Source organism: Mandrillus leucophaeus, unplaced genomic scaffold (genome assembly GCF_000951045.1).
Source record: "Mandrillus leucophaeus isolate KB7577 unplaced genomic scaffold, Mleu.le_1.0 Scaffold9, whole genome shotgun sequence".
Lineage (NCBI taxonomy): Eukaryota > Metazoa > Chordata > Mammalia > Primates > Cercopithecidae > Mandrillus > Mandrillus leucophaeus.
The window spans coordinates 4,443,222-4,462,594 of record NW_012109807.1 but is presented as its reverse complement, the minus strand read 5'-3'; the positions used below and the strand labels follow the sequence as shown (position 1 = coordinate 4,462,594).

Below are 19,373 nucleotides of genomic sequence, written 5' to 3'. Positions count from 1 at the left end.
AAAAAAAAAAAAAAAAAAAAAAACTAAAATAAAAGGTAAGGCTTGTGACTCGCCGAAGGAGAACACATTTTTAACCCAGAAAAGATACAGACCTGACCCTGCAAATACAACCCTCCAAATACAATCACTTTAGAGACAGAGTTTCAACCAAAGCAAAGCAAAACAAAACAAAAACCCTGGCAGTTATGCATATTACAAAATTATTCCAATTATTCATTTTAGAATATCTTATTTTCCAGAAATTCCCAGAGAAAGAACTTCGACTCAATTCGGACTTCACTGGTATGGAACCAGAGGTCACTATGTGCATTGGTTTTTAGTTTCCACGAGGTAATTCACAAACGAAAACTGAGTGTCAGGCAGAGCTCAAAGGGCTCCTGGTCCACACACCCCACTATTCACTCCTGAGAGGACCATGGGGACTGCAGAGAGGTGGAGCTGTGGGTCCAAACCCAGCATTTGCCGGCAATTTCTGCAGTGGATATACCCTAGAGACTCACGTGTCCGCCTACCTTGTACAGCTGGACGTCGTAACATTTAAAGAGCTGGCACACGTCAGGCAATGACATCAGCACGACTGTGTCTTGCTGCAGAGACTTCCAGAAGGAAGTAAGCAAGTCTTCCACCTGGGGTAAGTAACAGAGCATATCGCCAAAACTCTTTCTCCACCTCGCAAGACTAACCCTCCCATAGATGCTTCCTTAGCCCCGGATGACAATGGGATGAATTTTGTTCCAGTGCATGTGAAGCTTGGCCTCTCAGCTTTTCCAAGCTGTATTTTGATAGAATTCTTTCCAACAACCCATCTGAAAGCACCTGCCAGTTGGATGGGATAATGTAGAACATTATTAATATTTTCTTGAGGCAGTTTCTAGAAGGGAAGCTGTTTCTGACCACAAGGGGGCCCCAGCTGATTATACTAGGATGAGGACTGCGCCACAGGGCACAGCCGAGAGAGAACAAATGTTCATTGACTGACTGACTGACTGCCTCAATCATTTTTCAGCTGAGAGAGAGGTGTGATAGTACTTAATCTACGAGACCTCCTCCTTGCCATCAAGTTAGAAGTCGCCTAACAACTGTGGAAGGAAAAGGGGACTGGTGTGGTTCTACACAGGAGCCTTCTCTAAAGACTTATGTGGACAACTTCGTGGAGCATCAAAATGGCGGCTCCTCTTTTCTGTTTTTTCCCATGTTGACTTTTCAGTTTCCGTTCTTGAACCAGGTGACTCATCGGCTTTGCAGCCAATGGAGACTCTTGCCTGTTTGGGATTTCCACAGGCTCAGATACTGCGAGCCATCACAACCTTGTATCTCCCCTGGTCCTGGTGCTAGGACTTGCCAGTGACACTAGACAAGGCGCTGGCCCCATGCGTAGGTTGTCAAGGAAGTTAGGGTCAACTCCTGAATTACTTGGCCACAGGCCCCGATTTAAAATCCTGTTATCAGGGCATGAATTCTAGAGAAGACTTCTCCAAAGAGACTCCAAAAAATACAACACAGGGCGTAGCAATCCCTTTTCTCTCAGGTTGGGAACCTTGGAGCATGGCGCTTTGGGGAAGGGGGGCCTGGGTGGAGCCACCACCACAGACCTACCTCTGCTCACCCCTTACTACCCGCGTCCCAGTCACCAAACCTGTTGCGCCATCCTCTGAAATATTTCTCTAACCTGCCCCTGTTTCTCTCTGATATCACTGTCACTGCCTCAGAACCGACCCTTGTCGCTTCTCACCTCAACTGTGACAAAACCTCCTCGCTGCCTCTCTGTTCCACGACAGCCAAGCCCTATTGTCACTGCTCCCCCACTGTTTTCTCAATAAGTCAGAGTTCTTCCTGGGGCATCCGAGGCCCTTTCTGGCATCAGCCTACTTTCCCACCTCCCCTCTGGCTTCTCTTCTTTAGAAATAATAAAATCTAGGCTGGGCGCAGTGGCTTACGGCTGTAATCCCAGCACTTTGGGAGGCCGAGGTGAGGTCAGGAGTTTGAGACCAGCCTGGTCAGCATGGTAAAACCCCGTCTCTACTAAAAATACAAAAAATTAGCCGCACCGCATGGTGGTGGGCGCCTGTAGGTCCCAGCTACTCGGGAGGCTGAGGCAGGAGAATCGCTTGAACTCAGGAGGTGGAGGTACAGTGAGCCGAGATGGCACCACTGAACTCCAGCCTGGGCAACAGAGCAAGATTGTGTCTCAAAAAAAAGAAAAGAAAAGAAAAGAAATAATATAGTCATAGTGACCTTTTTGTCACATCATGCCTGTGAACATCATGCTGTCTTTACCTGCACTGTGGGTTCCACCTGGAATCCCTCTCCTACCCCATTTTCTGTCTATTGCACCTCTGCCTTTCCTACTAGAGTCAGCAGCAATGTGGCCTGCTGTGGAAGCACTCCCTGGCCTTCTCTGGGCACCCAGAATAGTCTAATCATGCAGCTATTCTAGAACTTTCCACATTGCATCATATTTATTGGGTAACATTGCTCCTTTCATTACCAGACTACTAACTTCTCAAGCCTTATGGAGAATACTTTCCTAGTCCTGGTAATGGTCACGGGGTGGGAATTAGATACGTATTTGATGAGTAAGTGAAGAAGGAAAGGAATGTGTCAGATATCCAGTGTGGATGGATATTTGTAACATTGCATCAACAGGACAGGGGCCATCCTGAAGGCATCCTGGTCTTTCCCTCACTAGAATGCTTTACGCCGAGTAGGTAGTAAACGCAATCGTGCTGAATGAACATTATCACCCAAAGTTGAAGTGCTTAGAATATACTAAAGCATCAGGAAAAAATTCTCATTTGAATGTGCACTTGTTTCCTTGGATTTTCATCTCACACTGAAGATGATGAAACTCAGAATAGCTAAAAGATTTATTCATGTTTTCCACAGTCAATTCTAGGATAAAATCCAATCGTGACAATACCCATGCCAGATCACTCAGCTGCGAAGTCCTACTCCATCTTCAGTTAGCGCTTATCAATAAAATGGCTCTTCAGCACCATTGAAAATTCCTGGGTGAATTTTATTACTAATACTTTATTCAAAATGAGTGGAATTAGGATCTAAAAAATAGCTGAATTTGTATTAGAGCCTAAAGTTACCTGTATTAGCACCTTGGAGAATTTCCAACTGATTACACTGAGTATCAATGTCACCTTCAAGAACTCAATGACTACAACATAGGTGCATAGAATGTAAGCACTTCAGTGCAGTGGGCTACCACTGGACATCTGTTGATGGGGTCTCTTCAAATAAAAATGATGAATAATGAGTCAAAAATGCTTGTATTTTATAGATAAAACCCTACCCTCTCAAGTTCTTGGTTCCTCACGTTTCGTAAAATGTCTCGACAATAGTTGCAGTATTCATCAGTAAGGAAGGCCATCTAGAAAGAATGTGGAAAATTATTTCAGCTTGTGGGCCATTTCAGAAATGAACTGATCCTCACAGACTTTTCTGAAGCTCTCAGAGGCCGCTCTTGTCGCAGTTCTCAAATGACAATAGCTGGGCTCTTCACTTGGGCCATAGCATATTTTTTTGTTTGTTTCTATAAATGAATGCAGACCTTAGAGGCTGATAGTTCATGTAGCTTTCATTTCAATGTCATAACTCATACCTGCAGATTTATTCTACCACTACAAAGGCCAACAAATGTTGACATGTTTTTTTCTAAACTTCAATTTTCCCCCTCCATAATTCCCCAGCCCTAATTTCTAGAAAATCCAGGTACCTGTTCCTTTCTTTGTCTTGGGGAAGAGGCAGTCCCAGGGGGAGCCTTGCCGTAGGATGTGATAGGAACCCTAAACTTTATGAGCACCATCAAGCCAGGGAAGGTTGCTGGTCCTCATATGTCCGGCAAAGGCAAACATTATTCCATGTGACACAACTATGACCACAGGCACAAAAGGAAGCTATTTACTGCCCTAAGCATCACACAGCATGAAAGGTTAATCGTCCCATGAGTGCAAACCTACCACATTACAAGAGTATTTCTTTGCTAGCTCTTGCTCCAAAAATGGACATCTCCTGAATTCAGACAAAGGGGATCCACCAACTGGGTCTCTCTTCATCGGTGAATGATCTTCACACTAAAAATCATTTGTGCAATGGATTATGTCTTTAAAATAAAATACTTTTTTGGCATATAAATCATCTTATGATCACACTACTCTAAGTTAATATGGTATGTAACCTTTTAGCCACACCTCTGCACACATTACTGATTCCAGCAGCTTTCCTCTCATATTTTATTCCAAATGCTGCTAATTTTTGTCTATAATTCTATGAACGATGGCCATCAGGGAAGGGACAGGATTTAATATATTACCAAATGTATCTCTCTTGGGATCATCTATTTATAAGTCCTCTGTAGCAATGTACAATAAGACTATTACCTATGAATTATGTAATATCACAAATACACTTCTACAACCCTGTCCATGTAATTGTTCCTCCTTGAAATAAAATCATACCCTGTTTGGGTCATCCTGCCTATATCATAATGGTTGGTTGTATGAGAACTCTCAGGGCCATTGCCAACAAGGAAAATGAGGAGCATGGACTTTCCTTCAGAAGAACCAATTACAGGCCCCGGCATGATGGCTCATGCCCTACAATCCCAGTACTTTGGGAGGCAGAGGCGGGTGGATCACTTGAGGTCAGTAGTTCCAGACCAGCCTAGCCAACACGGTGAAACCCCGTCTCTACTAAAAATACAAAAATTAGCCGGGCATGGTGGCGGGCACCTGTAATTCCCAGCTATTCAGGAGGCTGAAGCGGGAGAATTGCTTGAGCCCGGGAGGTGGAGGCTGCAGTGAGCCAAGATCTTGCCACTGCACTCCAGCCTGGGTGACAAAGAGCAAAACTCTATCTCAAAAAAAAAAGAAAAGAATCAATTATAGGATGGGAAGGAGGAAGAAAGGTGGCATGGCAGAAAGCAAGTGCGACATTCCTTCCTGCCTCCCTGTGTCACTCATGCTGCTGTCCCCTCTGGGCACGGGGAGGCATGAGGGCTCCTCCTGGTCTGAATAAAGGGAATCCATTTTATTTGAAATGATTTCATCAGCGTTGTCATAGACTGCTTTTGAATAATGTCCTTTACAATAAAGTAGAATGAAAGAATTCCTCCAAGTCGAAAATTGAGCTGCCAACCCTGCTACGCCAGACTGTGAATTTTCATTTTCTCTCCAACTTATGACCCACTCTCTGACCCTATAGTTCCAAGGTCAGCATTCCATCCTTAGCCTGCCCAGTCCTTACGCACCCTAAGCCTCACTAAGCTACCCACTTATAAAATTGCTTTTGTGGGTTGCGGTACGTTTCTGTCTATAAGACATCTGAGGGCAGGGCAGCTTCTCTGATCACCTGTTCCCACGCTTAAGAGGAGGAGTGAGCTCAGCCACCATCACATGCAGTGTTGCACACACCGGAAAACACGCACCACTGTGTCTTCCTCCTCTCCGATGCCCCAGTATATACCAGTACTTCACTGAGGATCACGGAAGTTTAGACAGCATGCTCAACTGTCCTCTCGGTGCCCTCAAGTCTGTCCTTCATAACTCTGTTGTGATTCTGAACCTCTTTGAGAATCTGATGAAAGTAACTAACTCTCTCCCTGGAGAAAATGCATACTATGCACACAATATTATGGAGATGCCATGTTAAAACTTCTCCCGTTAATACTGTTGGAATGACGTAGGGGTATAGATGTCTAAATAAATACATAAAGCAGGAACACAGAGGGGAGAGCTCAAAGGGGTCTCTCCATTGGATGCTGTCTAAGCCTCATTCACACCACATTTTAGAATATTGGCTTTATTCGGAGTCATCAGAAGATGGGTCTTCTTGACATTTATGCAGCCAACAGACACATGAAAAAATGCTCACCATCACTGGCCATCAGAGAAACGCAAATCAAAACCACAATGAGATACCATCTCACGCCAGTTAGAATGGCAATCATTAAAAAGTCGGGAAACAACAGGTGCTGGAGAGGATGTGGAGAAATAGGAACGCTTTTACACTGTTGGTGGGACTGTAAACTAGTTCAACCACTGTGGAAGACAGTGTGGTGATTCCTCAAGGATCTAGAACTAGAAATACCATCTGACCCAGCCATCCATTACTGGGTATAAACCCAAAGGATTATAAATCATGCTGCTATAAAGACACATGCACACGTATGTTTATTGAGGCACTATTCACAATAGCGAAGACTTGGAACCAACCCATATGACCATCAATGATAGACTGGATTAAGAAAATGTGGTACATATACACTATGGAACACTATGCAGCCATGAAAAAGGATGAGTTCGTGTCCTTTGTAGCGATATGGATGAAGCTGGAAACCATCATTCTGAGCAAACTATCGCAAGGACAGAAAACCAAACACTGCATGTTCTCACTCATAGGTGGGAACTGAACAATGAGAACACCTGGACACGGGGCAGGGAACATCACATACTGGGGCCTGTCGGGGTGGGGGACTGCGGGACTGACAGCATTAGGAGAGATACCTAATGTAAATGACAAGTTGATGGGTGCAGCAAACCAACATGGCACATGTATACATATGTAACAAACTTGCACGTTGTGCACATGTACCCTAGAACTTAAAGTATAATAAAAAAAATAATAATTTGAAACAGAAAAAAAAAAAGATGGGTCTTCTCGTATATGGGTATGGGTGATGCTCAAGTTGATCATACAGAAGGATGGAGCTATTCCGTGAAGCTCATTGGCCTGATCATAGGTGCTTCTGTTAGAGAACTGAGGAATCCTCGATTTCAACTCTGGATTAACCTCTCATACTGCAAGACCCCAACTACATCCATATTTTCCAGTGCACTCACACTCTGACCTCCCGGTTATGCCAATGTTCTCTGAGTGTTACTGCTGGTATTCCCAAAGCAGCATTCTCAAACACATCAGAATCCCTTGGGGCACTTGAGATCCACGTTCCTAGGCCTCTGGTGAGTCTGATGAGACGAGAACTCCAGATGTATAACCAGCCTCCCTACTGAGCCTTCTGTATGCCCATGCTGAGAACTGCAGCCTTAGGCAGACAGTTCTTTGTCGAATGCTACAGAAATCTCTACATTTCACCATGGCACATATAACACAGTTTCACCTGTTCAGAAGAAAACACCTGACAATGTACTGTTAAGATATTCAAGAAACGATTATAGGGAGAATATAAAAGTGTTTTATTACACAACATAATAAAGAGCAAATTCATGATTTCCTGAAGTCAATTCCCTGAGGTCCCTATATTACTTATAGGCATAATCCTTTCATTAAAAACTGTGAAAAGAATTGGTCTTTCACAAACGATATTTTTAAAATCATAAATTGAAATATTTCTTTACAACATAAACAACCAGAAACCTAAAGTAAAAGTAGAGTACAGAGCCACAAAAGCGTGGATCCCTGCAGAAGATTCTCTGCAGCAGAAGGCATTCAGGAAGCATGCTGAGGAATTCCAGTGTGGAAACAACTTAACAAAGCAAAGAAGGAGATGCACAGAAGTTGATCCGTGGGTACAGACAGACAGACAGAAGAAACGAGACCTAGGCTTTGAGCAATCAGTAGGGTTACTATAGTTCACAAAAATCTATTTGATATTTTCAAATACCCAGACGAGAATCATTTGGCTGCCCCAGATAAAGAAAAGATACCTGTTTAAGGCAATAGATATCCCAATTATACTGATTTGATCTTTACACAGTATACAAATGTATCAAAATATCACGTGTATCCAGAAAATATATACATCTATTGTATATCAGTCTTTAAAAATCCACCAACTTTTAAATAATGTGCTGAGTGTGGTGGCTCATGCTTGCAATCCCAGAACTTTTGGAGGCTGAGGCAGGAGGATTGCCTGGGGCCAGGAGTTCATGACCTGCATGGGCAACATAGTAAGAGCCTACAAAAAAATTAAAACAAAACAAAAAAACAAAAACAAAAAACCCATTTCTGGGCATGGTGACATACACCTGTAGTCCTAGCTACTCAGGAGGCTGAGGTGAGAGGATGGCTTAAGCCTAGAAGTTGGAGGCTCCACTGAACTGGGATCGTGCCACTGCACTCCAGCCTGGGCAAAAGAGCAAGACCTTGTCTCTATAAAGTAAAATAAATAAATAAATGCTGCATAATGACAAATATGTATCCAAAAAAAGCTACATCTGAAAAATGACAAAGAAAAAAATGAGACCGGGCGCAGTGGCTCAAGCCCGTAACCCCAGCACTTTGGGAGGCTGAGACGGGCGGATCACGAGGTCAGGAGATTGAGACCATCCTGACTAACCCGGTGAAACCCTGTCTCTACTAAAAAATACAGAAAACTAGCCGGGTGAGGTGGTGGGCGCCTGTAGTCCCATCTACTTGGGAGGCTGAGGCAGGAGAATGGCATAAACCCGGGAGGCAGAGCTTGCAGTGAGCTGAGATTCGGCCACTGCACTCCAGCCTGGGCAACAGAGCGAGACTCCATCTCCAAAAAAAAAAAAAAAAGAAAAAAATGAGAAATTCTACGTAGATTCTTTAGGTATATTAAATGCAGTTTGAGATTTTTGATAGATCCAAGAAATGTCATTGGAGATACATGCTACCATTCACGTACTCATTCTTTAGTGAGCACGCACTAGGTGTCAGCCCCTGGGAGTCCGATGTGTGATGCCTTCCCACCATCACCTGCTCCACCAAGGCACCATCTACCTCCCCTGGGTTACTCCATCAATTCTCCTGAATGCCTTGGATCCTTCCTGCATCCTTGAAGACATTGTTCCCAAAATTATTGCCCCCAAAGCAAATGTATCCTGTTACTCTCCTTCTGAAGATGCCTTGATGGTGCCCCACGGTCTCCCGGGTCAAATCCAAGTTCTCTGCCTAGCATCAACAAGCTCTGTGCCCTGTGGTCCTCTCCACCTATCTCGCCCAGTGCACTGCTCCCCAGCATGTGCACGCTGGGTTCCACACACGTTTGTCATCACCTCCTGGCTCCAATGCAGGCTACACCCTCAAAATGAACACCCTCTTAAGAGAGGAGCCAGCGACCCCCTCCTCCAGGACCAGCTCAAGGGCGGTGTGACAGGCAGAATCAGGCCTCTCCACCCCAGAAATGTCCATGTCCTAATCCCTGGAACCTATGACTATGTTCCCTTGCATGGCAAAAGGGACCTTACAGATGTGATTCAGGTTAAGGACCTTGAGACGGGAGGTTTTCCTGCCTTATCCAAGTGGCCTCATGTCATCATAAAGGTACTTTAGAGAGAGCCACCTTTCCCAGCCGCAGGGAGCCAGAGAGACTGCAGCGTGAGAAGGATTCAGCCTGCCTTTGCTGGCTTTGAAGATGGGGCTTGCCATGTTGGCCGGGCTGGTCTCGAACTCCAAGGAACGGGAGTGACCTCCAGAGGCTGGAAAAGGGAAGGAATGGATTCTTCTCCAGAGTGCCCAGAAGGAACACAGCTCTGCCAACACATTGATCTTAGTCTGGTGAGAATGGTGTTGGCATTATGACTTCCAGGGCTGTATGGTAATAAATTTGTGTTGTTTTAAGTCACTGAGTTTGTGCTAATTTGTCACAGGAACAGTAGGAACCGCACTCTTTAGTGCAGTGCTCCCTACTCACTCTTGCCTCCCATAACCCCTCTCCCCCACCTCAATTTGGAGTTCCCAAACCACCCATGGCCTGAACTGCCCATTCGACATGATACCCATTGTTCCACGTCTAGCTTAGCTTCCCAACCACAAAACTGTGTTCTACTTAAGTAGAGGGGCTTTGTTTGTTTTTAGCTGTTCTTTCACAACCTATTCAGCCCTCATGAAGGCTGGTCACAAAACACGTTTATAAAAGGTTATCTGTTCAATGACACTTGTCAACAAGACAATATCTGTTATGGACAGAATGTTGGTATCCCGCCCAGGTCATATGTTAAAACCCTAATCCCGGCTGGGCGTGGTGGCTCACTCCTGTAATCCCAGCACTTTGGGAGGCCGAGGGGGGCAGATCGCTTGAGACCAGGAGTTCGAGACCAGCCTGGCCAACTTGTGAAACCCTGTCTCTACGAAAAATACAAAAATTAGCCGGTGTGGTGGTGGGCACCTGTAATCCCAACTACTTGGGAAGCTGAGGCAGGATAATCGCTTGAACCAGCCGGGGCAACAGAATGAGATTTCATCTCAAAACGACGACGACGACAACAAAAAAACCCTAATCCCAAAGTGATGGTATTTGGAGGTGGGGCCTTTGGGCGTAATTAGGTCACAAAAGTGGAGGTCTCATGAATGAGATTAGTGCTTATTCCCTCTCTTTCCGCCACGTGAGACACAATGAGAAGTTGTCTGCAACCTGAAAGAGGGCCCTCCTATAACCTGGCCATGCTGGCACCTGGGACTTCCAACCTCTGGAACTGTGAGAAATAAATATTTGTTGTGGAAGCCATCCTGTCAATGGTAATTTGCAGCCCGCACTAAGACAGTATCGAAGTACTATCATACCGTTTGGCCCACTAAAATAAAATCAACTCATGATGTCATACATTAGTTATTCATAGTTCTGGTGTCCTAATTCAAAGAGCTGTAACTGTAATAGGGAGACACTTCAGATACATTTATTGCCAACAGCCTATATATCCTTTTTAATTTTAGCTGAAGAAACACAGTTAAGCAGGGAATGTGCAGCCAAACGGTAGGTTCCTTAAGGACAGAGACTACGTCTGTCTTGGCACAGTGTATGGAAAGTGGTGGGCACTGAACATTCATGGTCAGATGGGTGAACGGTTAGGGGTTACCCGGAGTAAGAACATTACACACAGAAAAATAGCTGGATCAAATTAAGCAATCACTGGTATTGCTGGGTCTAGGTCTATTATAGTAAATCTATTTGATTCAACACTCACTGTTGCTTCCTGTTGGATAATGCTGTTATAATTAGTAGATTTTTCAAAGGCGATGGCACCTCCACTGTGAAGGAACAGAAAACAGAGAAGTAATTTTAGCAAGACACCTGTCTCTGAGCAGAAGCATGAAGTTTCTTTTGCAGCAAGGTTATCTGTTTAGGGGTATAACTTTATTGAAAACCCCTCTGCCATGTTTCTATCCACAAATGGTAATGATCGCAAGCTTGGGGCTTTAAAAAGTCCGTTTGTGTAACTGGGACAACCACTCATTTCTTTTTAAAGGTTTATTCCTTTCAGAAGCAAGAATATGGTATCGTCATGGGTAGAATTCACTCCTGTGGGAAAAGAAAAACCATCATGAACGTGAAATCTTGTTACTTTTTGATTTTGGTGCATTTTAAATGATCGATACGGAAATCATAATATCCTCTGAGTTGATGGGTGTAGAAGAACACCTTTACAGAACAAAGAAACTGGTAATTAATAATAGAGATGTAAATTTCATTTCACCATGCCTCTTGGATTCATATATGATAATGGAGAAGTTTACACATAATGGAGAACAGACTCAGTCCTATCTATGCAGTATGGCGCATTTTTTCTTTAATCATGGGCATTCGAGAAACTGTGAGCCCAGTTCACTTGCACTAGGGAATGTCCACTCTCAAGATGCCAGAGGTGGTGGTGTCTCCTCCCAGTTCCCCGCCACTCAGTCCCAGAGTTGTGGCCGAGCCAAGGGCAGACATGACTTTGGTGGGTCTGCCTACTCCAAGTCAACATATATCCTCCTGCCTGATGGTTTTAGCTCTACCTGAACATAAAAAAGAGAAGAGGAAGCCAGCAGCCTCTTGCTGTGCTTCTCGAAGCTAGGCAACGGTCGTCCAGGTGAGGAGAACCTGGGAGGCGGTGGAAGTCAGAGGGGAGGTAGAGGAAAATGGCTTTCTCTCCACATAGGATGGTTATACGTCCTCCGCAGCCTCTTGAAAGCCCCTGGGGTTCTCTTCTGAAGGTTTGGGTCAGTCCATTCTCCAAACCAAGTCATAGAAAACTGGGCAGAATGCTTGATACCCATCTGCTAAATGTTTCCACACAATGTTCTATTTCAAAACAGGGCACACAGATTCAGGGTCTGGACACAAACCCACTAGAAAGGCACTCTTCATCTTTTCATAACAGTCGTTATCAAAATAGAAATTTTACCTTGGACTTTCCAGTGGCTGCAGGACACAGCATCTGTTCAACCTGAAAGGGTACATGGATAAGCCCTGCACATGCACATAGGGTGATGGGCAACCCTAGAGCAGCCAACGGCAAAGAATTTGGAGTGTCTTAGGAATTCCATTTGTCGTGTATTATGGACTGAGTTGCCTTCTCCCCAAATTCCTGTGTTGAAGCCCTAGCCCTCAATGGGACTGTATTTGTAAATAAGATTATTAACGAGATAATTAAGGTTAAATGAGGTCCTAATAATAGGGCCTTAATCCAATCCAGGACTGGTGTCCTTATAAGAAGACACCAGAGAACTTGCTCTTTCTCTCTCCATGTGAACAAAAAAAAGGAACATGTGAAGACACAGCAAGAAGGCGGCTGACTGCAAGCCAGGAAGAGAGCCCTCACCAGAAACCAAACTTTGGGGTACTTTGATCTTGGACTTCCAGCCTCTAGAACTGCGAGAAAATAAATTTCTGTTGCTTAAACCAGTCGGTAGTATTTTGTTATGACAGCCCAAAAGAATGCATCATATCTCAATGATATCTTGCACAGGTGTGACAATTATGCAGTTTCTTCAGGTAAAATTTATAAACAGCCCATTGCCACAGATACTGGGACATTATAGTAACAAAAACAACAAATAATAAATCAAACTTAGAATACAGATTAGAATGAAATAAGACAGAAGAAAATATCAAGTTAAATTTCACTAAATAAAGTGCTCATAGAAAAGAAATTTAATCAGGAAAATATGGTCATCACTCTTTAGAGATGTCTAAAAATTACTTGTGAGACTTTATTCAACTAAATTGGAGGAAGGCAATTTCTCCCCAATTCCACATTGTGTCAGCATGCTACTCCTAATACGTTTTCTTTGGAAAATGAACGCAAGGCCACAAAATGAATACACTGAGCTCCATCCATTCATCCATCCATCCAACCAACCATCCATCCATCCATCATCAATCCATTTCTCATTCATTCATCAGTGCCTACTGAATGCCAGGCATTGTGCCAGGCCTTGGTGGATATAGCTGTGATTCAGGGAGACAAGGTCTGTTTTCACAGAGATTATAGCCTATGGGGGAGGAAAAATGTTACACAAATAATCACAAAGATGTTGAGTGAGGATTATGATAGCTGAAGTGTTGGGTGCTAGGAAAACATACATCAGGGGGCCATCCAATTCTCTTGCTAGTCCAACAATGCACATCTCTGTCAACTGTCAGCTTGATGAGCTCAGGAGACCTGCATACGTGATCAGTTAGCCTGATCTGGTTGGTGTTCATCACATCACCATATTAAACAATTTTGAACAGTGACATTGATCCTCATAGAGCATTCCTATAGCTACTCAGAAACAGGTATTTCAAAGCTAGAATGTCTGGTTTCAGACTTAAAGGAATGACAAGGAAAACTCTCAACTTCTCATCACTCAACCCTCTCCCTCCACTCTGACTCTGGGAGCTTTGGACTAATGAGTAACGCTCATTACGACTGAGAATGTTCTCAATTATTCTGAGTTCCGAAAGGATACTCCCAAGTTTCTGCCTCCGTTCAATGCAGAATATGGGTTTAATTCAACAGCAATCGAAAGGAAGGAGGCATCACCCTCCTCATCTTTACAGGGAAGCCTGAAGGGATCTGCCTGCCATGCAGGGGCCCGTGTATAGCAGGAATCCTCACTGGGAGAAGTATGTTACTTTTTAGCATTTAATTGGGAGACTTTATGCATTAACCTAATGGTGAGAAAGAGAAAATATTTCAACCTCGTGGAGAGATGGGGTCATCTATGAAAAAGTCCCCATCTCTACCTGACCGGACAGACATTCGTCTGTTCAAACGAATGGCAAGGCTGTCTCTTTCCACCTCTGGAATGCCCTAATTTAAGAGACTGGCTCACAAGACGGGTCAACATGTAGGTTTAATGAGATCATATTTATTTTCTAAAATCACCTAGTTTCTGAGGTCTCTGCAAACAAAGAACCACAAAAATATTCAAGTGTCAGGGAGATTTGGAGGCAATAATATAGTTGGGCTACAAGGCAGGTAAGCAGAGAGTCACTGAGACCAGCAAGGTGGGGATTCATGAGGGTCCAAGTTCAAGTCACTGAGGATGTGGCAGATTCAGAGGAGGGAACACTGCAGGCATTGCTGGGCTTTCATCTGGCAGGCACAGCTGTGCTAGGCTAGAAAGGGAGGCTGTGGTAGACCAGCGCTCCACCAGGGTGCAGTTCTCCACATGTGGCCACCACCCAAGAGGAGGCACAGGGAGTGTGAGGCCAGAGCAGGCCTGGAGGTGGCCATTTCAGACGGAAGCCCTGAGTGCCCACCGGGACAGCTTTGTGTCTTTGGCCTCATTGCCCCCTGCGTCATTTCCAGAGTGGGGCTCTGAGTCAGGGCTTTGGGACGTTTATCAGGCTGTGATCAAAAGCATAGTCATTGCTAAAACACAGCGCCAAGGAAACCACACACAACATCTAGGGCTGGCCTCTTTGTGAAGGAAGGGCTTCCAGTCCAAAAGGCGTCTTCTCCACCTGCTCTCTGAGGCCTGTGATGTTCTAGCAGTGCCAAATCACCGAGCCAGAGGAAAACAACAGAGCACAAGGCAGATCGTGACACAGGAGTGACTCCCAGGCCAGTCCTTGGGTCATTCGCATTCCTCAGGAGCTGCCCCCGTTAGTGACTGCTCCTCAGGGCCCAAGCCAACCCCTGCCTAGGATGTTAGGATTTAATAACCACTGGAGGGAAGGGCGGGGTCAGCTGGGAATGGAGGGAGGAGAGCCCAGGTGGGGAAGACCAGGGAGGGAGGAGGGCTGAGAATTCCCGCAGCACAGTGGAACAGGCCTCCTTGTTCAGCTCTGCAGCTAGCTGGCTATATTGCTTTAAGCAAGTCACATGAAGCACCAGGGCCTCAATTTTGCATGCTATAAAGGGAGGGATTGGGATTTGGTGATCGCCCCCCACCAAGACCTTTTCCAGCTCTCACTGGAACACAGGGACTCAGAGGTCCCCCAGGTCTTACACAATGGTCTGAAGTTTCCTTCTGGGCTTCATGCAGGGACAATGGAGGAGGGCCTGGTTTCTTCTGGGCACTGGCAAATTGTCCACTTCACTCAGTACAGTGAAGACACAGATTAAACCGCATTTAATTTTTATGATCAATTTGTCTAAAAAAGGCAGGCACAGAGAGGACTGAGACACTGCTATATGGCACATAACTCATCTTGTCTAATTTTTCCCATAAAGTCTTTCAAATGTAGTGTTAGCTTAATATGCTTTTTGACATTAACTTTTTTTAGTCTAACTACAATTTGCATTCACATTCTCAGGTTTTGACATCATTTGTCATTAGTCCAGACTTTCATTGACATCATTTTGGCATCATAACTTGCCCTCGCAAATCACTCTAACCAGTGGTGAAACAACTTGAAGCAATTACAAAGGTAAGAGGATAAAAATGTAACAAAACCTAATTCATGTACCATACTTGTTCTGTGTCAGATTTCAGAGCAAAGGCGCTTCATCTTCCAATCATTAAAGGCTCTCATCGTTAATTCTTCCTCAAAGCACATGAAGTAATTATTTTGGTTTTGATTAAGAGAAGATATCTTTGACTTGATGAATATTTTTACATACATTAAAATAGTAAATATGTATATTCACATTGAGACGTCATTATGATTTTGAAAAACTAATATAATTTTGATTATACTAATAACATTAATAATTTTGATTATACTAATAACATTAATCATTAAAATACACTCGGCACTTACTCATCCTAAATGTTTTACTTCTTTTACCTTAGTTCTCATGAACACCTATTAGGAAGGTAGATAAGAATTATCCCCAATTTGCAGATGAAGGACAAACAGAATTCACAGAGCTGGAGACCTAGCTCTGACTTCTGAGTAGAATATTACCTATCCTACAATTCTGTCTTTTAAGATAGAACCACGTGTGTGACCAAAAAAAAATGTACACAAGAAGCAAAAAGGAGGATATCAATTTGTTGAAATTGCAAATTAGCAAGAACAATCTTGCTCTAAAATCTGTTCTCCTGTGTGCTGTGGTTTAGTCGTTTGCTGCATTGGGGCCATTACTGTTATATTACTTAACTGTATCCTGACCGATTCGATTTTACGAACAGCTTCATTGCAAAATGATGACCCGGGGGGAGACCTGTGGAAGGGTGGGAAGCGTAAGACATCCACGTTCACCTTCTTGAGGCAAAACTCAGCCCCTGGGGGGGGTCAAGCTTCACTGGCAGACAGCAAATAACACGTTGCATTGCACGGGCGTCTGTCTGTTGGACATGGGCAAGTGAGCGACGCTGTGAACAAATGATACAGTTCCTGATGTGAGAGGGATTCAGAGCGGCACCTCCTTTTCAAACCTTTCCCAAGCAAGCAAGGGTGCAGTCTAGGCTGTTATTCTCCACACATGTATTTTAAACTGCCAGACGACAACCAGGTAATACATATTTTTTACCATTAGCAAGTTCTAACCAGCCTTGAAAACCACAGGGTGGACAAGGCCAAAAAGCGGGTTGCAACTTGGACACCCGAGAGGGAGGCCCTCTGGGGCTCATCGGAGGCCTTGTGGGGGGCCCTGGCCCCAGGAAGGCTCAGCCCCCACTCTCAGCCCCTCCAGGGGCCTTGGCTGCACACACAGAAGGAAAACAGGCTCCTGCTTGGGGCTGGAGACTCCTCTGAAAGAACCGCTGGTGTCTGACATCACCAGGCTGTGGTGCCCACCGCTGCTGGCTCCCTGTGAACCCGCTTGCCCCCAGCGTGGTGCAGCCTGGAAGACGAACCTCTCCCTCTTCTGCTCCATCGCAGGCATGGCCAGCTGTGGACCCGCGGCCCTGCATTCCCCAGGCTCAGGCCCGCCAGGCAGCCCCCTGAGCTCATGGCTGGCAAAAGAACAAAGGCGTGGAAGAACAAAGAACAAAGTTGAAGGCAGTTTTAGAAGCTTTTTAAAGGCCTTTAATAAGCTGAGTTGAAAAAGCTGACATGGTGAGAGAGAAGAGTGTGTGTGTTTCGGGAGGGGTGAGGGCGAGGCTTAGTTTCCACATATCCCCAAGGGAAACCTGAGACTCCCAATGGCTGATTGCAGACTTCACGTGACATAGAATGGGGATTCATGTTTGGAAAATGACAACAAATTTATCCTTGAAACAAAACCCAGGGATTTTGCCGAAGAGGTAGAGAATAAAGGTTAATTACACAGAGCTGTTTCTCCAGATGTGATATAATGCACGCACATATACACACATACACACACACAATCTCCACTTCCCTGTTCCCCTAGACAATAATAAAGTATTTTATACTTTGGCCTGGATTTTTCCATTCTAGGTCAGCAATTATACCGAGGTCCAAGCCTCAATCTGGTTGACAACTAAACGGGATTGGAATCTGGGGAGGCCATCCTGCCCTGACTAGGGAGGAGGAAGGGAGGGGAATGTGCTGGACTTTGTGAGGTGGTCTTGTTCATATGGCACACATTGCACATTTATGGTCATTTTCATTAAAAAAAAAATAGCCTCAGGCTGTTCATTTGTTTTAAAAATCAAATCTTGATCTCTCCTTGGTGAGGACGGTTGCTGCCTCTGCATTTTTCAGCATGATTCACCACAACCCCCATCCCACCCCAGTGAAGACGCACGCCCCCCACCTGCTGCTCAGCCACCTCTCCAGGTGTCCAGTTCAGTGGACCACCAGCACCCTGGTTCCCGGCTCTGTCACAGCACCCCTGCTGCATCTGTGGGCACCTCTTTTCCCCTCCCCAGCACAGGGGTGTGGAGGGAGGAGCGGGATGTGCAGGTTCAGGGACCTGGGAATCAGAATTTCTAAACTTATGGGGCTTACGGGGCAATATGGGAGCAATAGGAGGGAGATAGGAGCTTATCCTGATACCACATCTATTTTCATTAGATTCTATGCTTCTTTGGAGTACTTGGTGGTAGTGAGAAGTCACCCCTTTGCTACAATCCTGGTTCATGGCCAAATCTCTCTACGACGATGCTCTTATTGGTGTTTCCATGTCTTTCCTTAACACAAGGTCCAGAAAGAAGAGATAAAGACAAATGAGATACCCTTGAACAGCCTGTGCACAGCTCAGTGACTCTGAGAACTGATCTGGGAGAGCTTGCATGTTCTACTCTAAGAGGGTCCTAGCAAGGCATGCTCTTTTTAACCACCCCCACCCCCAACCAAAATGAAATTCCAGTTCCCTCCTTAGGCAAATATTAGTAGGAGAGTTTTTGTAAATCAATTTTGCTCAATTGCTGCACACATAGAGAAGTGGCTGCTTCACCCAGGCATAAAACACTGGGGAAAGACCAACACACTCATCGTAGGTTTGCTGGAGGACTTGCTTCTGGATTTTAAACACAACAGAGATCGCACTCTGCAAAGCTGTGTGTGAGAACACACCCTGAGCACACACAGCTGCACACCGTGGGGACTGACCACCTCCGGGTGGGCAGCGCTCTGGTCTTCTGTTGGCCGCTGGCCTCCCTCTGCTAAGTAGCCCTGCTCCAGTTCTGTTAAAGACACGATGCCTGTGCGTCCAGAGGAGAAGCAACTGTGCGCACGGATGAAAATGCCAGGAGACTGCTCTCCAACTGTGAGAAGAGAGGGTGGGTGTCAGCGGAAGAAACCCCGAGACCTCGAACCCCCCGAGAAATGGGCAGGGAAGGGCTGTGAGGATACTTCATGTGGCTTGCTATGATGTCTTTTCCTGAATTATAGGATTCTGCTTGATTATTTTTAATTGAAATTCTTATGAAGGTAATTGTAGATTTACATGCACTTGTAAGAAATAATTCAGGCTGGGTGCAGTGGCTCACACCTGTAATGTCAGCACTTTGGGAGGCTGAGGCAGGAGCATCACTTAAGCCCAGGAGTTGCCCAGCCTAGGCAACATAGTAAGACCTGTCTCTTACAAAAATAAAAAATAAAAAAAATTAGCCAAGTACATTGGCTCCCAACTGTTGCCAGCTACTTGGGAGACTAAGGCAGGAGGATCCTTTGAGGCAAGGAGTTCAAGACCAGTGTGGACAACACAACAAGATCCTCTCTCTACAAAAAAAACAAAATAAAAAATTGCCAGGTATGATGGTGCATGACTGTGATCTCAGCTACCCAGGAGGCTGAGGCAGGAGGATCGCTTCAGCTTAGGCAGTCAAGGCTGCAGTGAGCCATGATCATGCCACGTCACCACACTCCAGCCTGAGTGACAGATGTTTCAAAA

General features: G+C 45.0%; 1 protein-coding gene across 1 annotated transcript in view; it reads right to left on the bottom strand.

Annotated features, from left to right (window-relative positions):
• The window catches only part of RFX8 (RFX family member 8, lacking RFX DNA binding domain), an 82,832-nt gene that overhangs the window by 21,967 nt on the left and 41,492 nt on the right, over positions 1 to 19,373 (bottom strand). Inside the window, exons 3-5 of the mRNA XM_011969590.1 lie at positions 3,972 to 4,085; positions 3,329 to 3,382; positions 513 to 626 (exon numbers count right to left, since the gene is read on the bottom strand). Coding sequence (XP_011824980.1) covers positions 513 to 626; positions 3,329 to 3,382; positions 3,972 to 4,085 — 282 coding nt within the window. The remainder of the gene's footprint in view (positions 1 to 512; positions 627 to 3,328; positions 3,383 to 3,971; positions 4,086 to 19,373) is intronic.